At 47.7% G+C, this 16,366-nt stretch overlaps 1 protein-coding gene across 1 annotated transcript in view; it reads left to right on the top strand.

Moving 5' to 3' along the window:
* LOC120381684 (zinc finger protein 850-like) overlaps positions 1–16,366 on the top strand; it is a gene marked incomplete at both ends in the record, with an annotated part of 320,266 nt that overhangs the window by 277,069 nt on the left and 26,831 nt on the right. The window contains one exon of the mRNA XM_039499810.1: positions 6,411–7,284. Within this exon, the coding sequence (XP_039355744.1) occupies positions 6,411–7,284 (874 nt within the window). The remainder of the gene's footprint in view (positions 1–6,410; positions 7,285–16,366) is intronic.

Here is a 16,366-nt window from a genome sequence, read left to right as displayed (position 1 = left end):
GAGTCTTTTTTTTGGCTTGGGGCGGCAAAACTGTTAGAGCCGGCCCTGGCAGCATCACCCCAATATGCCAGTAACACACACACTACCAGAGACCCTCCTCTGCTGCAGAACAGTTTGGGAACAGAGCACAGGAGCCGTATCACAGTGTCAAATAGCTCCTCTTTACTCAAGTAAAACTGGGGGTTAGGTCCAGCATAACGAACAGAAGCTTCCTACCTCCGGCCTTCTCTCAAACCCTGAGCCTTCTCTACCCAAACCAGAATGTGCTTGGGGTGTAACAAGCAGGCGACTGGAGTCAGAGCTGCCAGTCCAGGGTTATTTATCACACAGACACTCGGTGCGTCCTTGAATGCTGGCTGGGGGTATCCAGACAGGGGAGCTCCAGCAGCAGAACACTGAATCTCACCCAGGATTACAGATGACACAACTCCTCACTGCTCGGGATTGCACCCCAGCATGTGAAAATGGCCTAGGTTGGTAGTGACATTTCTTGAGACATGCAGAGTCTTGCTCCCATGTCACCAGGTGTAATAAAAATAACAGGAAAGGCTGAATATGGAAAACTGATTGTTCAGCTTGCTTTTGACCTGCATCATATTTTCCAATATATTCCAAATAAGGAAATTAACGTGCAACATATGTGTCATTGTTTGGGGTTTTAAGCTTTAAAAGGCTTGTGTGATTTTTAGCTCAGGGGGACAGTATTCCAATAGCTGTCGCCCCCTGTGCACTTTTAACCAAGAAAGAGCCTCAGGCTGAGCTGATTCAAAATCAATCGTGTGGTTGCTTTCCACAACAAGTTCAAGTGGTCCCTGTGATGGAATGTAAATGTCTTCTTCCCCCTGCAGGAGAATGACTGTTTGACCAGCTGTTTGCCTTGCTGTCTCTGAGGAACTGGTCTGTGGGTGTTCCCCAGAATTGTAACTTTTTCAGTAATATCATATAGTAAAATCTCATAACTTTACATACAGTGTTACTACACATTTTAACAGGAGGATAATATTCAGTAGGTTATGCGTTTTCAAATGATACCTCACAATCTATACTGCGTACAAAATTGATCATAATTTTCTAGATGAGTGAACACAAGGGTATAAGAACATAAGAAAGGCCGTACCGGGTCAGACCAAAGGTCCATCTAGCCCAGTATCTGTCTACCGACAGTGGCCAATGCCAGGTGCCCCTGAGGGAGTGAACCTAACAGGCAATGATCAAGTGATCTCTCTCCTGCCATCCATCTCCATCCTCTGACGAACAGAGGCTAGGGACACCATTCTTACCCATCCTGGCTAATAGCCATTTATGGACTTAGCCACCATGAATTTATCCAGTCCCCTTTTAAACATTGTTATAGTCCTAGCCTTCACAACCTCCTCAGGTAAGGAGTTCCACAAGTTGACTGCGCTGCGTGAAGAAGAACTTCCTTTTATTTGTTTTAAACCTGCTGCCTATTAATTTCATTTGGTGACCCCTAGTTCTTGTATTATGGGAATAAGTAAATAACTTTTCCTTATCCACTTTCTCAACATCACTCATGATTTTATATACCTCTATCATGTCCCCCCTTAGTCTTCTCTTTTCCAAACTGAAGAGTCCTAGCCTCTTTAATCTTTCCTCATATGGGACCCTCTCTAAACCCCTAATCATTTTAGTTGCTCGTTTCTGAACCTTTTCTAGTGCTAGAATATCTTTTTTGAGGTGAGGAGACCACATCTGTACACCGTATTCGAGATGTGGGCGTACCATGGATTTATATAAGGGCAATAATATATTCTCAGTCTTATTCTCTATCCCCTTTTTAATGATTCCTAACATCCTGTTTGCTTTTTTGACCGCCTCTGCACACTGCGTGGACATCTTCAGAGAACTATCCACGATAACTCCAAGATCTTTTTCCTGACTCATTGTAGCTAAATTAGCCCCCATCATGTTGTATGTATAGTTGGGGTTATTTTTTCCAATGTGCATTACTTTACATTTATCCACGTTAAATTTCATTTGCCATTTTGTTGCCCAATCACTTAGTTTTGTGAGATCTTTTTGAAGTTCTTCACAATCTGCTTTGGTCTTAACTATCTTGAGTAGTTTAGTATCATCTGCAAACTTTGCCACCTCACTGTTTACCTCTTTCTCCAGATCATTTATGAATAAATTGAATAGGATTGGTCCTAGGACGGACCCTTGGGGAACACCACTAGTTACCCATCTCCATTCTGAGAATTTACCATTAATTCCTACCCTTTGTTCCCTGTCCTTTAACCAGTTCTCAATCCATGAAAGGACCTTTCCTTTTATCCCATGACAGCTTAATTTACGTAAGAGCCTTTGGTGAGGACCTTGTCAAAGGCTTTCTGGAAATCTAAGTACACTATGTCCACCGGATCCCCTTGTCCACATGTTTGTTGACCCTTCAAAGAACTCTAATTTATTATTAAGACACTATTTCCCTTTTCAGAAACCATGTTGACTATTGCTCAAGAGTTTGTTTTTCTATGTGTCTGACAATTTTATTCTTTACTATTGTTTCAATTAATTTGCCCGGTACCGACGTTAGACTTACCGGTCTGTAATTGCCGGGATCACCCCTAGAGCCCTTTTTAAATATTGGCGTTACATTAGCTAACTTCCAGTCATTGGGTACCGAAGCCGATTTAAAAGACAGGTTACAAACCTTAGTTAATAGTTCATAACTTCACATTTGAGTTCTTTCAGAACTCTTGGGTGAATGCCATCTGGTCCCGTGACTTGTTAATGTTGAGTTTATCAATTAATTCCAAAACCTCCTCTAGTGATACTTCAATCTGTGACAGTTCCTCAGATTTGTCACCTACAAAGCCAGCTCAGGTTTGGGAATCTCCTAACATCCTCAGCCGTGAAGACTGAAGCAAAGAATCCATTTAGTTTCTCCGCAATGACTTTATCATCTTTAAGCGCTCCTTTTGTATTTTCATCGTCCAGGGGCCCCACTGGTTGTTTAGCAGGCTTCCTGCTTCTGATGTACTTAAAAAACATTTTGTTATTACCTTTGGAGTTTTTGGCTAGCTCTTCAAACTCCTCTTTGGCTTTTATTATTACACTCTTGCACTTAATTTGTTAGTGTTTGTGCTCCTTTCTATTTGCCTCACTAGGATTTGACTTACACTTTTTAAAGGAAGTCTTTTTATCTCTCACAGCTTCTTTTACATGGTTGTTAAGCCACGGTGGCTCTTTTTAGTTCTTTTACTTTTTCTTAATTTGGGGTATACATTGAAGTTGGGCCTCTATTATGGTGTCTTTAAAAAGGGCCCACGCAACTTGCAGGGATTTCACTTTAGTCACTGTACCTTTTAACTTTTGTCTAACTAACCCCCTCATTTTTGTATAGTTCCCCCTTTTGAAATTAAAGGCCACAGTGTTGGGCAGTTGAGATGTTCTTCCCACCACAGGGATGTTGAATGCTATTGTATTATGGTCACTATTTCCAAGCGGTCCTGCTATAGTTACCTCTTGGACCAGCGCCTGCGCTCCACTCAGGATTAAATCTAGAGTCGCCTCTCCCCTTGTGGGTTCCCGTACCAGCTGCTCCATGAAGCAGTCATTTAAAATATCGAGAAATTTTATCTCTGCATTTCGTCCTGAAGTGAAATGTTCCCAGTCAATATGGGGATAATTGAAATCCCCCACTATTATTGGGTTCTTAATTTTGATAGCCTCTCTAATTTCCCTTAGCATTTCATCATCACTATTACTGTCCTGGTCAGGTGGTGGATAATAGATCCCTACTGTTATATTTTTCCTAGAGCATGAAATTTCTATCCATAGATACTCTATGGAACCTGTGGATTCGCTTAAGATTTTTACTTCATTTGAATCTACACTTTCTTTAACATATAGTGCCACTCCTCCCCCTGCACGGCCTGTTCTGTCCTTCCGATATATTTTGTACCCCGGAATGATTGTGTCCCATTGATTGCTCTCAGTCCACCAGGTTTCTGTGATGCCTATTATATCTATATCCTCCTTTATCACAAGGCACTCTAGTTCACCCATCTTATTATTTAGACTTCTGGCATTTGTGTACAAGCACTTCAAAAACTTGTCCCTGTTTATTAGCCTGCCTTTTTCTGATGTGCCAGATTCTTTTTTATGTGACTGTTTATCATCTGATCAGGCCCTTACCTTATACGTCTCATTCCTCTGCTCCTGACTATAACCTGAGATTCTCTATCATCAGACTCTCCCTAAGAGAAGTCTGTGTCCGATCCACAAGCTCCTCTGCAGCAGTCGGCTTTCCCCATCTCCTAGTTTAAAACTGCTCTACAGACTGACACAGTGTCTGTGTGTGTGTTCCCAGAAGATATGTGGGTATTTCAGTCCCTCATAAGCACAGTGTTCGGCATCTTCAAGGACCTGGGAACTGGTCCTGGGAATTAACTGGATTACCAAGTGTGACGCTGTATGGAAATGTGAGACACTTTGGTATTAAAAATAAAATAATAATATAATCTGATAAAATAGCAATAAATCTTGCTAAATATGCCATGTACGGTGTCAGTGAAAATGTTATGATTTGCCAAGTATGATAATTTTGTTTCTATGTTTGTATCACCTTTGTATTGTAAGTTATAGATATGTGGGGTATATCTGTATTTCCAGACTTGTGCAGTGTTTCTGGGTGACACCCCCAGACATATTGGCATCAACACCGCCTAGCCTGTTTGATGGCCCATTGAGGGTCATCATCTGTACAATGAGCCCATGGAAAGGACCAAGGGGATACACCTATTGAGTCAGCAAGACATGCCGGGGTATGCCTGTGTAATGAGAACTCCAAGGCTTTTCCATGCCATGTGCTGTGAAGCTTTGTGTTTGGGACACAGGAAGTACAGGCCACATGGCAAAAGGAATGTAAAGGGCAGCTGCATCATCTCCATTTGTCTTCAATCCCCTTCCTACTTCTGGAGCAAACTTCTACAAACTGAACCCTGGAACACAGGACTGAATGACCCATCCAAGCTATGGATGTGTTCCAGACGGACTTTCAAGCCAGCAACTCACCAATACTGCTAAGAACCTGATATATCCATTTTGGAATGTATCTGACTGCGTTCCCATTTAACTTCTTTCTGTCTTACTTTTGTTTAAACCTTTAGTTTAGATGCTAAAGGATTGTCTGGAAGGATGGAATTTTGGGTAATATCCAAACCTATACTGACCAGGTGATGTGGCTGACCCTTTGGAGTCAGAAGAACACTTTGTTTATGTGAGCAGAGTTTTTAAATAACCTCTCACTGTACTGGACCTAGTTGCTGATTGGGAGTCAGAGAACTGGGATGGAATAAAGGGGGCCGTGTGATTTCTTTTTTCAGCTTCTCAATAACCCGTGTGGGGGATCAAAAGCACAGTTGGTGACTGGTCAGTGAGTTTAACTTCAGTGTTAACCAGCAGTTTTGGGAGCATCTGCTCTCCCTTTTTCAGCCTGCCCTGATCTTGGCATTTCAGTGAGAACTGCCCCTGGCCCACCAGGTCACACTAAGCACTGAAGTTAAATGAATAGAATGTTTTTTTTATGACCAAGTTTTATGAAATCAACTGAACTCCTTTGTTTTCTTTCATCTGAGCAGGGTTTCTAGTTTTCCAACTTGATGTGATCTCCCAGCTGGAACAAGGGGAAGAGCCGTGGGTCCCAGACCTCCAGGGTTCAGAGGAAAGAGAGATCCTGAGATCTTCCTGCACAGGTGAGGAAACATTAAACCACCTCAGAATCTGTAAGTGCCTCAAGGAAACATCTGGGATGCCCAACAAAGCCCTTGGGGAGGTTTCTCAGTTCATTATTGTCCGTAGCAGGAGTCGTATCCTCAGGGTAAATATAGTTCATGGCTTCCTATAGATCCTAGCAGACACCAGGCAGTAGCTTCCTCCCTTCCCCCTGCGTATTTGGATGGGATGTGAAGGCTGAATTCATCCCCCTCCTCTCTCCTATTTGGGGGAAGAGTTTGGGGGAGTTCAGCTCCTGATTTTTATTTGACCTGTCTTCAGCACTTGTTTTTGTTTGGTCTTCCCCTTTCCATCCCTGTCTGAGGTTTCTGTCTCTGTCACAGCAGGTGATGCAATGGCATGTGAGAAAGAGGAGCAGAATTTTCAGCCTGATAATGTTGAGCCAGTGGGTAAAAACAGAGCATTATCTCAAAGATCGAAAAGGAATGTGTCCAGGAGTCATGAGCAGGGAAAATCCTGGGAGATTCAGCACAGACCAAAAACAGATGAAGGAAACCAGCCAGGGAAGAAAGTGGATAAATTTATTTCCTGTTGGGGAACTCAGAAGGTGCTCATGGAAATCACAACACAGCAGGATATCCTCAGGCGAAAGAGAAAAAATACATGCAGGGAGTGTGGAAAAACCTTCTCTCACAGCTCAGCCCTTTCTGTACATCAGAGAATCCACACAGGGGACAGGCCCTATGAATGCACTGAGTGTGGGAAAACCTTCAATCGCAGTTCGCACCTTATTAGTCATCAAACAATCCACAGAGGAGAGAGGCCCTATGAATGCCATGAGTGTGGGAAATGCTTCACTAGCAGCTCAAATCTTTCTCAACATCAGAGAATCCACACAGGGGAGAGGCCCTTTGAATGCCGTGAGTGTGGAAAATGCTTCACTAGCAGCTCAAACCTTTCTCAACATCAGAGAATCCACACAGGGGAGAGGCCCTTTGAATGCCGTGAGTGTGGGAAATGCTTCACTAGCAGCTCAGACCTTTCTAAACATCAGAGAATCCACACAGGGGAAAGGCCCTATGAATGCCGTGAGTGTAGGAAAACCTTCAATCGCATTTCACACCTTATTAGGCATCAAACAATCCACAGAGGAGAGAGGCCCTATGAATGCCGTGAGTGTCGGAAATGCTTCACTAGCAGCTCGGCCCTTTCTGTTCATCAGAGAATCCACACAGGGGAGAGGCCCTTTGAATGCCGTGAGTGTGGGAAAAGCTTCACTAGCAGCTCAAACCTTTCTCAACATCAGAGAATCCACACAGGGGAGAGGCCCTTTGACTGCAGTGAGTGTGGGAAAAGCTTCACTAGCAGCTCAGACCTTTCTCAACATCAGAGAATCCACACAGGGGAGAGGACTTTTGAATGCCGTGAGTGTGGGAAATGCTTCACTAGCAGCTCAAACCTTTCTCAACATCAGAGAATCCACACGGGGGAGAGGCCCTTTGAATGCCGTGAGTGTGGGAAAAGCTTCACTCAAAGATCAGTCCTTTCTAGACATCAGAGAATCCACACAGGGGACAGGCCCTATGAATGCACTGAGTGCGGGAAAACCTTCAATCGCAGTTCGCACCTTATTAGGCATCAAACAATCCACGAGGAGAGAGGCCCTATGAATGCAGTGAGTGTGGGAAATGCTTCACTAGCAGCTCAAACCTTAGATTTAATTTACCTTGGTTCCTCAACTGTTGCTACAGCTCTAGTACCCATCAATCCAAAGACTGAGAGAAATGGAGAGTTCCAACCATTGTCCTTTTAGTATCTTATTGTTCCTCTCTCTGTTTTTTGTGCTGGCCTTCTATTCTATCATTTTCTGCCTTTGTTTAGTTGGTAACAGTTGGTTTCCATCACTCGCGTTTGTTTGTTTAAATCTCTATCCATTGTTAAATAAATTTTTTGCTTGTTCGATAACTGTACTCAGGTGGTGTGTGAGATACAGTAGCAATGGTCCACAGTAAAACTAGTAACCTGGGATACTTGGGGAAGAGAGGATCTGGGATTTCACCGGGTATCTGGTGATCCGGGCTGGACCCCAGAGGGGGACACATTGAAGGAACTCAAGGGTTAAGGTGGCTGCTGTAGCTCAGAGGCGGGTCCTTGAGTTCCAGCAGGCTGGTGAGTTTGGTCACTAACATCCAGCTGCCAAATGCAAAACTCCCTCTTCCTTGTGGCAGGTGGCAACAAGGAGACTCACAGTCCTCAGCACCCTGAGAAGGGTCACAGTGTGTCTCTATGTTGATCCACCTGTCAAATTCACACAGGGAAAGCTCCCGATAGCACAAAACTCTGCCCTATGAAATCATGGAACATGTGCTCTTTGCTCTGTGAAAGCATGTAAAGAATCCAAGCGCTGGAGGACAGGGTTTGGGTCCAGAGTGCCCTAGACAAATTGGAGGATTGGGCCAAAAGAAATCTGAGGAGGTTCAACAAGGAGAAGTGCATAGTCCTGCACTTAGGACGGAAGAATCCCAGGCACTGCCACAGCCTGGGGACTGACGGAGTGAGGGGGGATTTGATAGCAGCCTTCAAGTACCTGAAAGAGCAGCAGTGTGGGCTTTCTCCTGGCCACTTTTGCTGGGCTGGGCAGGCGTCCTGGAGGCCTTTCTAGAAGAGAATTGGGAACTGAGTTAGAAAAACCAATGTGAAAACCAGAACCTCAGGTTTAGACTCATTTATTTATAATATTAAATTTTCAATTCTAGTGTCACAGTCAATACAATTTCTTCAGCCTGATAGTTGCCCAAAGAGAAACTTAACATCTCTCCAAAGGGAGTGGAGAGAAAGCACTTTTCAGAGTCCAAGAGAGACAAGGTGGGTGAGGGTAAGAGCTTGCAGAGGACCAACCTCTGTTGGTGAAAGAGACAAGCTGTGGAGCTAACCCAGCACCCTTCAGTTCTGTGTAGCCTGGAAGGTCGTCTCCTCCATAACCAGCAGTTAGAACATAAGAACAGCCACACTGAGTCAGACCAGTTCATCTAGCCCACTCTCCCGAAAGTGGCCAATGCCCGGCGCCCCAGAGGACCCCTGGGACCAACATGGATACAACACCAGCGCAAACAAGGTTAAAAGTCAATGCACATGGAGAAGGATCTTGTGTTTCATTCCTTATGTCCTAGTCCCATCATGTGGCCATTTCCTTTTCTTCCTTTCTGTTAAAAGCTTTGGTGTTTTGCACAGAAACATTATTTCCCCAGTAGAGACCCAGGAGTGGGGGCTGCATTCCTGTGCCAAACAGTCACTGGAAGGGGGCAGACAAAGGCCTTTAGGATGAGGCGTCCGTCACTGTCAAAAGATCATCTCCCTCCTGCAGGTCACTGGCAGCCAGAATTTGTTCCTTATCCTCCCAGTCTGGGGGCTGGAATCAGCACTACCCAGCCCCTCCGTATGTAGCAGGAACAAACACAATCCTGGTCTTTAAAACAAGCTGTCCCCTTCCTTCTCAGGGAAGGTTTTTCTGTGATTGAGGTTGAGCTTCAGTTCCCCTCTCCTAGGGGTGGGGCAGGTGTGGGGCCAGCTCCCAATGAGATCTGTTTTCACCTTTGCCCCCTTTCAGTCACTCTGGGATGGTAACTCTGCTCCCAGCTGTCAGGCAGCTTCCAGCCCATCCACCCTGCTCACTAACTCTGTGGTCATGTGTCACTCCCTCTGCTGGCACTCACAGCTTGCAGAAAAGCTACTCCTGCCAGATGCATTGGTATAGTGGTGTGCATGGGTGCTTTCTAAGCACTTCATCTGGGTTTGATTCCCAGTCAATGCAATAATGGCTTTTCTCTTTTGTTGTTTCCTCATCTGGAAGTGGTACAATTTCAGTCACATTGTGTTACAATCACATTATCTATAGAATGAAACAATAAATGTGTCAAAGTCCAGCAGGTCATACAGGATGGAGGCACACAAGGGGCTGGAATGTGTCATCTGAGAAAGATAACCCTTGGAAACCTGCATCTCCCATCCCCTGGCCTTGCGTGTTATGATTCCAGCTGTGTGAGCTGTTTGTAGGATGTTCCAGCATGATGGGGAAATGAGTCAGTTTTTGCTCCTGCAGATTCCTTTGCTGTTACAATTATAATGACATGAACAAAAGGGAGGCAAAATAAACATAAACCCCAAATTGCAATACAGGTGGGGAAAAGGACGATCACGGTTAAGCCAAACACGTCAAAATAAAAATTAATACAAAAAAGGGGAGAGGGAAGAGATCAGGTATGTGGAGATCCCCTTGATATTTCAACGCACATTGTTAGAATCAAAGTTCAGACTTGACACTGGAAAACCTGCAACTACCTGTCTCTCTGAACACCTGTGATGAGCAAGATGGAGTTGGGACACCTGTTCTGCTTCAATCATTTATTGTCTCTCTGTTCTCTCCTTCACCCCCCAATTCCTCATCTCCAATGTCTCTGCCTTTCTCCTCTTGCTCCCTCTCCCCTGCCCTTTCCAGGAACTCACACTCTACAGCATTTAGGGCAAGCCAGAGCTCCCATGTTCGGCACATGAGCCTGTGTCAGAGGACGCGTGACCCTATCAGAACCAGTCACCAGATCAATATGACCCTTTATGGGCCACTTCTCTGCCTGCTCTGCAATTTACACACACACCCACTGAAGGGGTTGGGGTACAGCTCTGACTGAGAGGCCCCACAGGAGAAATTTCAGCCCAAAGACAAATTTGTGTGAAATTCTGAGAAGTGAAGAGCCCCCTTCCCCTCCCCCCAAATCCCCAGAACTCTAGTGTCACCCCCATGGCACCAGCACAGGGAACCCAGTGAGGTGGGGTTACAGAATACAAGGGGGAGGGAGCAGGGGAGAGAGGTGACAGGGAATCTCTCTCTTTCCTTCTTTCTTCACTTTCTGTTCTTCTCTTTCCTTCCAGGAACTGCAGTCACAGCAGGGAGGGGTTTGTCTCTTTATTAGGGATCCCTCTGTGTCACGGAGGCTGCACAAGTCATAGATTCTGTGACTTCTGCAGTGGCCACTGCGGCTGACTCCGTGGCTGCCCCAGCAGCTGGCCTGGGGGCAGCTTGAGCAGTGGTTCCAAGGGTGGCAGGAGCAGCCACAGCTCAGTGGCTCCTGGCACCTGTCCCGAGGTGGCCGGAGCAGGGCTGGCCTCTGGGGCTCCCCTCATCTGGCAGCATCTGGGGTGGCAGTGGGTTCCCGGGGCTTCTCCCCCAGTACATGGTGCTACAGGCCCCCTGGACTCCCTGCGCCCACAGCTGGTGCCACAGACCCCCTGGGCCTCCCTCCCCACGATTCAATGAGGGGTATTTATGGTATAAGTCATGGCCTGGTCATGGGCAATGAGCTTTTGGGTTTTGCCCGTGATCTGTCCATGACATTTACTAAAAATACCTGCGATTAAATCTTCACCTTCCTCATTATCCATCAAATAAATCAAAGCACCTCCACCTGCAAGTGGATTAAGCCCAGGACCCTCAGAGTCAGCAGCTGTTACGTCCCCACTGAGCTCTCTGGTCAGGTGTCCTAGCGCTGGAAGTCTCCTGTTTAGATCCTAAAATAACGTTTTTGCACCAGGGGGGCTGAAATTTTGGACCGGACATTGTAGCTCCACCGTTATTTTACTGAATTGCTTCAAAACAGCAAGTCAAGAAAGTCTCCTAAGTGCCAGGCTCTCTGCCATGGAAACAGCTGCCCCTGCTCTGCAGGAGTCTGTGCGTTCCACACAGCAACGTACACACCTGCTCCGCACTGAAGGGGGGTCAGACAGTGACAGGGCTGGTAACACAAATACTTCAGACTATTAACTCCAGGTCCCTTCCTTTCTTTAACCCAGGATGTGCCAGTCAACTGGTAACCATGGTGTTATCTTCACCTTAAAATACCTCTCAGGACATTTTCAGCGAGTCCTCCACCCCCTGCCCTCCCTGCAGCCAGCCCCTGTCTCCAGCCAGCCCCGCACGCCCCGGCTCCAGCCAGCCCCTGCTGAACCCCCCTGCCCTGCCTCCAGCCAGCCCCGCACCCCCTGCCCTGCCTGCAGCCAGCCCCGCACCCCATGCCCTGCCCGCACCTCCTGCCCTGCCCGCAGCCAGCCCCTGTCTGCAGCCAGCCCCTGTCTGCAGCCAGCCCCGCACCCCCTGCCCTGCCCGCAGCCAGCCCCTGTCTGCAGCCAGCCCCTCACCCCAGGCCCTGCCAGCTGCCAGCCCCTCTCTGCAGCCAGCCCCGCACCCCATGCCCTGCCCGCAGCCAGCCCCTGTCTGCAGCCAGCCCCTCACCCCATGCCCTGCCAGCTGCCAGCCCCTGTCTGCAGCCAGCCCTGCACCCCCTGCCCTGCCAGCCGCCAGCCCCTGTCTGCAGGCAGCCCCGCACCCCATGCCCTGCCCGCACCAGCTGCGTCCTCCCTGCCCTGCCTGCAGCCAGCTCCACACCCCCTGCCCACAGCCAGCCCCTGCCACACCCCCTGCCCTGTCTCCAGCTAACTCCTGCTGCACCCCCGTGGCCCTGCCCAAAGCCAGCCAGCCCCCACACACCCCCAGCCGTGCACACCCTGCCCTGTCTCCAGCCAACTCCTGCCACACCCGCCTGCCTGAAGCTAGCCAGTCCCGCACTCCTCTGTCTCCAGCCCTGCCAACCCCTGATGCACCCCCCCGCGTCCCTGCCTGAAGCCAGCCAGCCCCACACACCCGTCTCCAGCCAGCCCCGCACCCCTTGCCCTGCCAGCAGCCAGACCCTATCTCCAGCCAGCCTCTGCCCTGCCTCCAGCCAGCCCCAGGGCCACTGGTGCCCTGCAGTTCCCAGGGCAGTAACCCTGCACACCTGCTTCAATGAGGGGGGCAGGGAACAGCTGGGACCCCACATGTGCACAGCCGAGGGTGACCAGACAGCAAGTGTGAAAAATTGGGACAGGGAGTGGGGGGTAATAGGATCCTAGATAAGAAAAAGACCCCAAAATTGGGACATCTGGTCACCCTAGCACACCCCCAGGACTCCTGAGTTCCATTGCTGGGTTTCCTACTGGTTCCACTGCTGGTTGTTTTCCTTTTCCTGGGGGACTCTGGGCAAGTTGCTCCCCCCTCTAGGGCTCCGTCCCCAGCAGGCAAATGGGGATTTCGTACCTTCCCACTATTGGAAAGAGCAGGGAGAATCCCCCAGACAAAGCTGCTCTGACAGCGCTAAGCAGCATCTGACCATTCAAGGTCGGAGCGCACGGCCCAGGAGGAGTGTCTGGCTCTGGGGTTTCACGTCAGCCCAGTCTAGAGAGAGGGGCCCAGCCATGGGGTTTGGCTCAAGGAGACCAAGTCTCCAATTTGTTACGGGCATTTTGGATTCCAGTCCTGTGCTCCAAAGTGCTTGGTGTCAGTTGCACATTTTAGAAGCATGCTCTCCACTCCATTTTCCAAATCATCATTCATACTGTTTACCCACCTCCACTAGGCCCGGAACCCTGCCAAAGAAGGAAAGAGGCTGGGTTTGGGATGATTTGTTCTTGACAAATCCATGCTCACTCGTCCTAAGAACCAAATTCTCCTGTAGGTGCTGCTGACAAACTGAGTGTTTAAGAATGTATTCCAGGATCTCTCCAGCTATGGAAGTGAAGCTGGCTAGTCTGCACGTCCCAGGGGTCTCTTTGTTCCCCTTTCAAAGATAGGTCCTGTCTTGTTCATGGATGGGAAGATGTTCTTTTTCAGGGATCTCAGACGAGAACTGGGGCACAACACCTGGTTTGTTAAGGCCACAAAAATGGAGGCAGGAACCTCTTCTCTCCTGCTGGCAAAGAACCCCAGGTACCTAAAAGACAGAGACTCACATCCCTGAATGGGCTTTAGAAAAGGCAGTGGTTAAAAGGCTTGGCCCCGACCATTTCTTGTTTCCACAGACTAGACATTTTAGCAAACTTTAGAATTCCTTGGTGCTAAAACACCGTGAAACTCCCTTTCTCCTTCACAGAGGGCTTTATCGCCCCTTATCTCACTCAGGCTCACGACTGCCCAGAGCTCGAGAATTGTCCCTGTTCCTATTGGGCAGATGGGGAGGAGCCTGAGGTCCAGAGAAGGGAAATGACCTACCCAAGGGCCTACACAGCAAGGCAGTGGCAGAGCCAGAAAGACAAGCCACCTGTTCCGACTCCTGTTCTAACAGACAAAAAACTCCAGAGGCGGGGATAGAGCCCAGGAATTGAAATGGTGGGGAAATTTCATTTAAACCATTTCTGTCAGAAAATCCCATTCAGACTAAACCAGTTTGTTTCTCGGAATCATAACAAGTGGGATGAAAATTCTTTGCAAAAAGATTTTGTTGCAAAACAAAAGCATCTCCTGTTTGTCACAGTGTGTTAGATTGTCTCGTCACACACAAAGAGAAGACACTTAGATCTCAAAAATTAGATAAGATGCTTCAATCTGAGCTAAGTCGTTGCTGCTCTTAACAATTTAAAAATAAAAAAATACAAATAAAATAGACTTTCAGCTATTCTATTATGTCATAATCTGCTCTGAGTAAACGTGATAGGACACCTCATATTATGCACTACTCCTAGTAACACTCTCCAATGGATCCCCATCCTTCACCCACCATGAGGTAGGTAGGAGAGGATCATTATTATCCCTACTTGAAAGAGGGAGAAGCTGAGGCTGAGAAAGGAGAATTGACTTGTCTTAGGTCACACGGCCAGTCAGTGGCAGAGTTGGGAATAGGACCCAAGAGCCCCGATTTTCAAACTAACCTTGAATTTCAGACATTGAATGACCTGAATAAAGTGCTCTGATGAGCTCCAGCCCAACAACAGTGACAGTAATTATTCAGCAAGTATTTGAGGAGAACTGCAACGTTAGAGAGAATCATGAACTGCTCAGAGACCATTAATGCAGAGAAGCAGCAAAATTCATCAAACATGTAACTGGTTCTGACTTATTTCCTTGGTCTCGAAAGAGAACAACAAGGAGCTGACTCTCCTCCCTGTCAATAACCCCCTGCTCAGCCAATCAGGGTAGAGACTGAGGAAGGGAGGCTGAGGGTTCTCACCAGAGAGCCCAAAGGATGGCCCAGGTCACTGGTGGGGATCAAATAAAATTCAGAATAAAATTTGGCCTCCTTAAGCTTGTGTTTTCCATGCCTAGAATTCAACTGTCACCAGATGGATCAGACTGAACAGCTTTCAAACCTCGAGGAGGCTCTTACCTTCTAAACAGGGACGGCTGTTTTCTAGTAAAATCACTAAAAGGGAAGGAGAAAACTCGAAAGAGGTTCCTCCTGGCGCTCACATCCGTGAACCCGAATACTCTCTCAGTCCTCAAAGAGAGACCTGGAGAAGGAGACTTGCTGAAGCAAAGCCACAGGGGTCTCTGAGGTTTCCCTGGCCCCTCGCCCCTGTCCTGCCTGGCTGATGTCAGCATCTCTCTGTGAGGTCACCACCTCCCCACCACCTTGGACCAATAGTCTGAGGTCCTGCAAAAGGCCTTTGTGATGTCACTGCCACACCCCTCCCTTGCTGTGCCAATGTCCTGCCCCTGGCCAGGCACTGTGAAGGTTTGAGCTACTCCCTGTGGATCACCCCACTCAAGGAGCATTCGTTCTAGGCAGAACTGACACCAACTTGTCTGGGGTGTTCCCTGGAAGCAGAGCACAAGTTTGAAATACAGGCAGCATAGAGCCAATATTCATAACGTCAACTACAAAAATGATACACATCTAGAGATAGCATCATTATAATCAGCCAATCAGAACCACTCCATAGACCTCTTACACGACAACCTTTCTACCATATTGGCTGCAAATATAGAACCGTGGTCGCAACAGTGATCTATACAGTTACAGATTATGTCAATAACATTACAATAGGTGACATGGCATCAGTGAGACTGATACTGGAATACTGCCTCCAGTTTTGGTGTCCTCATGTGAAAAAGATGTTGTGAAATTGGAGCTGGGGCAGCAAAGAGCCACCAAATGTTCTGAGGGCTGGAGAAAAATACCTTTTAGTGAGCTATTGAAAGAGCTCAACCTGCTTAGCTGATCAAAAGAAGATTGAAAGGTGACTTCATTGAAGTGTTGAAGTGCCTTCAGGGAGAGAAATTATTGGGTATTAAAGGCCTCTTTAATCGAGCAGAGAAAGGCCTAACAAGACCCAATGGCTGGAAGATGAAAAGAGACAAATTCATATTACAACAAAGGCACAAATATTCAACAGCGAGGATGATTCACCACAGGAACAAGCTACCAAGGAAAGTGGTGGATTCTCCATCTCTTGATGTCATTTAATGAAGACTAGATGCCTTTCTGGAATGTGTTTGCCCCAAAAGTAGCTATGGTGTCCTACAGGAGGCCTGTGATATGCAGGGGGTCGGATTAGATGCTCTAATGGTCTCTTCTGGCCATGAAGTCGACTAATTTCTGAAAAACTGAGTGTAGCTTTGGGAGCAGCATCTGTTTCCCTGTCTAGCCGGCTTGCTGCCTATAACAAACGCTCCTTGCGTGGGGTGATCCCCGGGGCGTAGCTCTGTGGGGACACGGGGGCTCTGGGATGTTGTTGGGGGGCGGGAGGGTTGCAGGCTATGGGGAGGTTGAGTGAGGGGTGCAGGCTCTGAGCTGGGGCAGGGATGGGGGTGCAGGGGGTGCGGACACGCGGGCTGGGGGAGTTGGGGCGGGAGGTGCAGGCTATGGGG

The sequence above is a fragment of the Mauremys reevesii genome, linkage group 14 (assembly GCF_016161935.1).
Source record: "Mauremys reevesii isolate NIE-2019 linkage group 14, ASM1616193v1, whole genome shotgun sequence".
Lineage (NCBI taxonomy): Eukaryota > Metazoa > Chordata > Testudines > Geoemydidae > Mauremys > Mauremys reevesii.
This window is presented reverse-complemented; position numbering and strand designations above follow the sequence as displayed.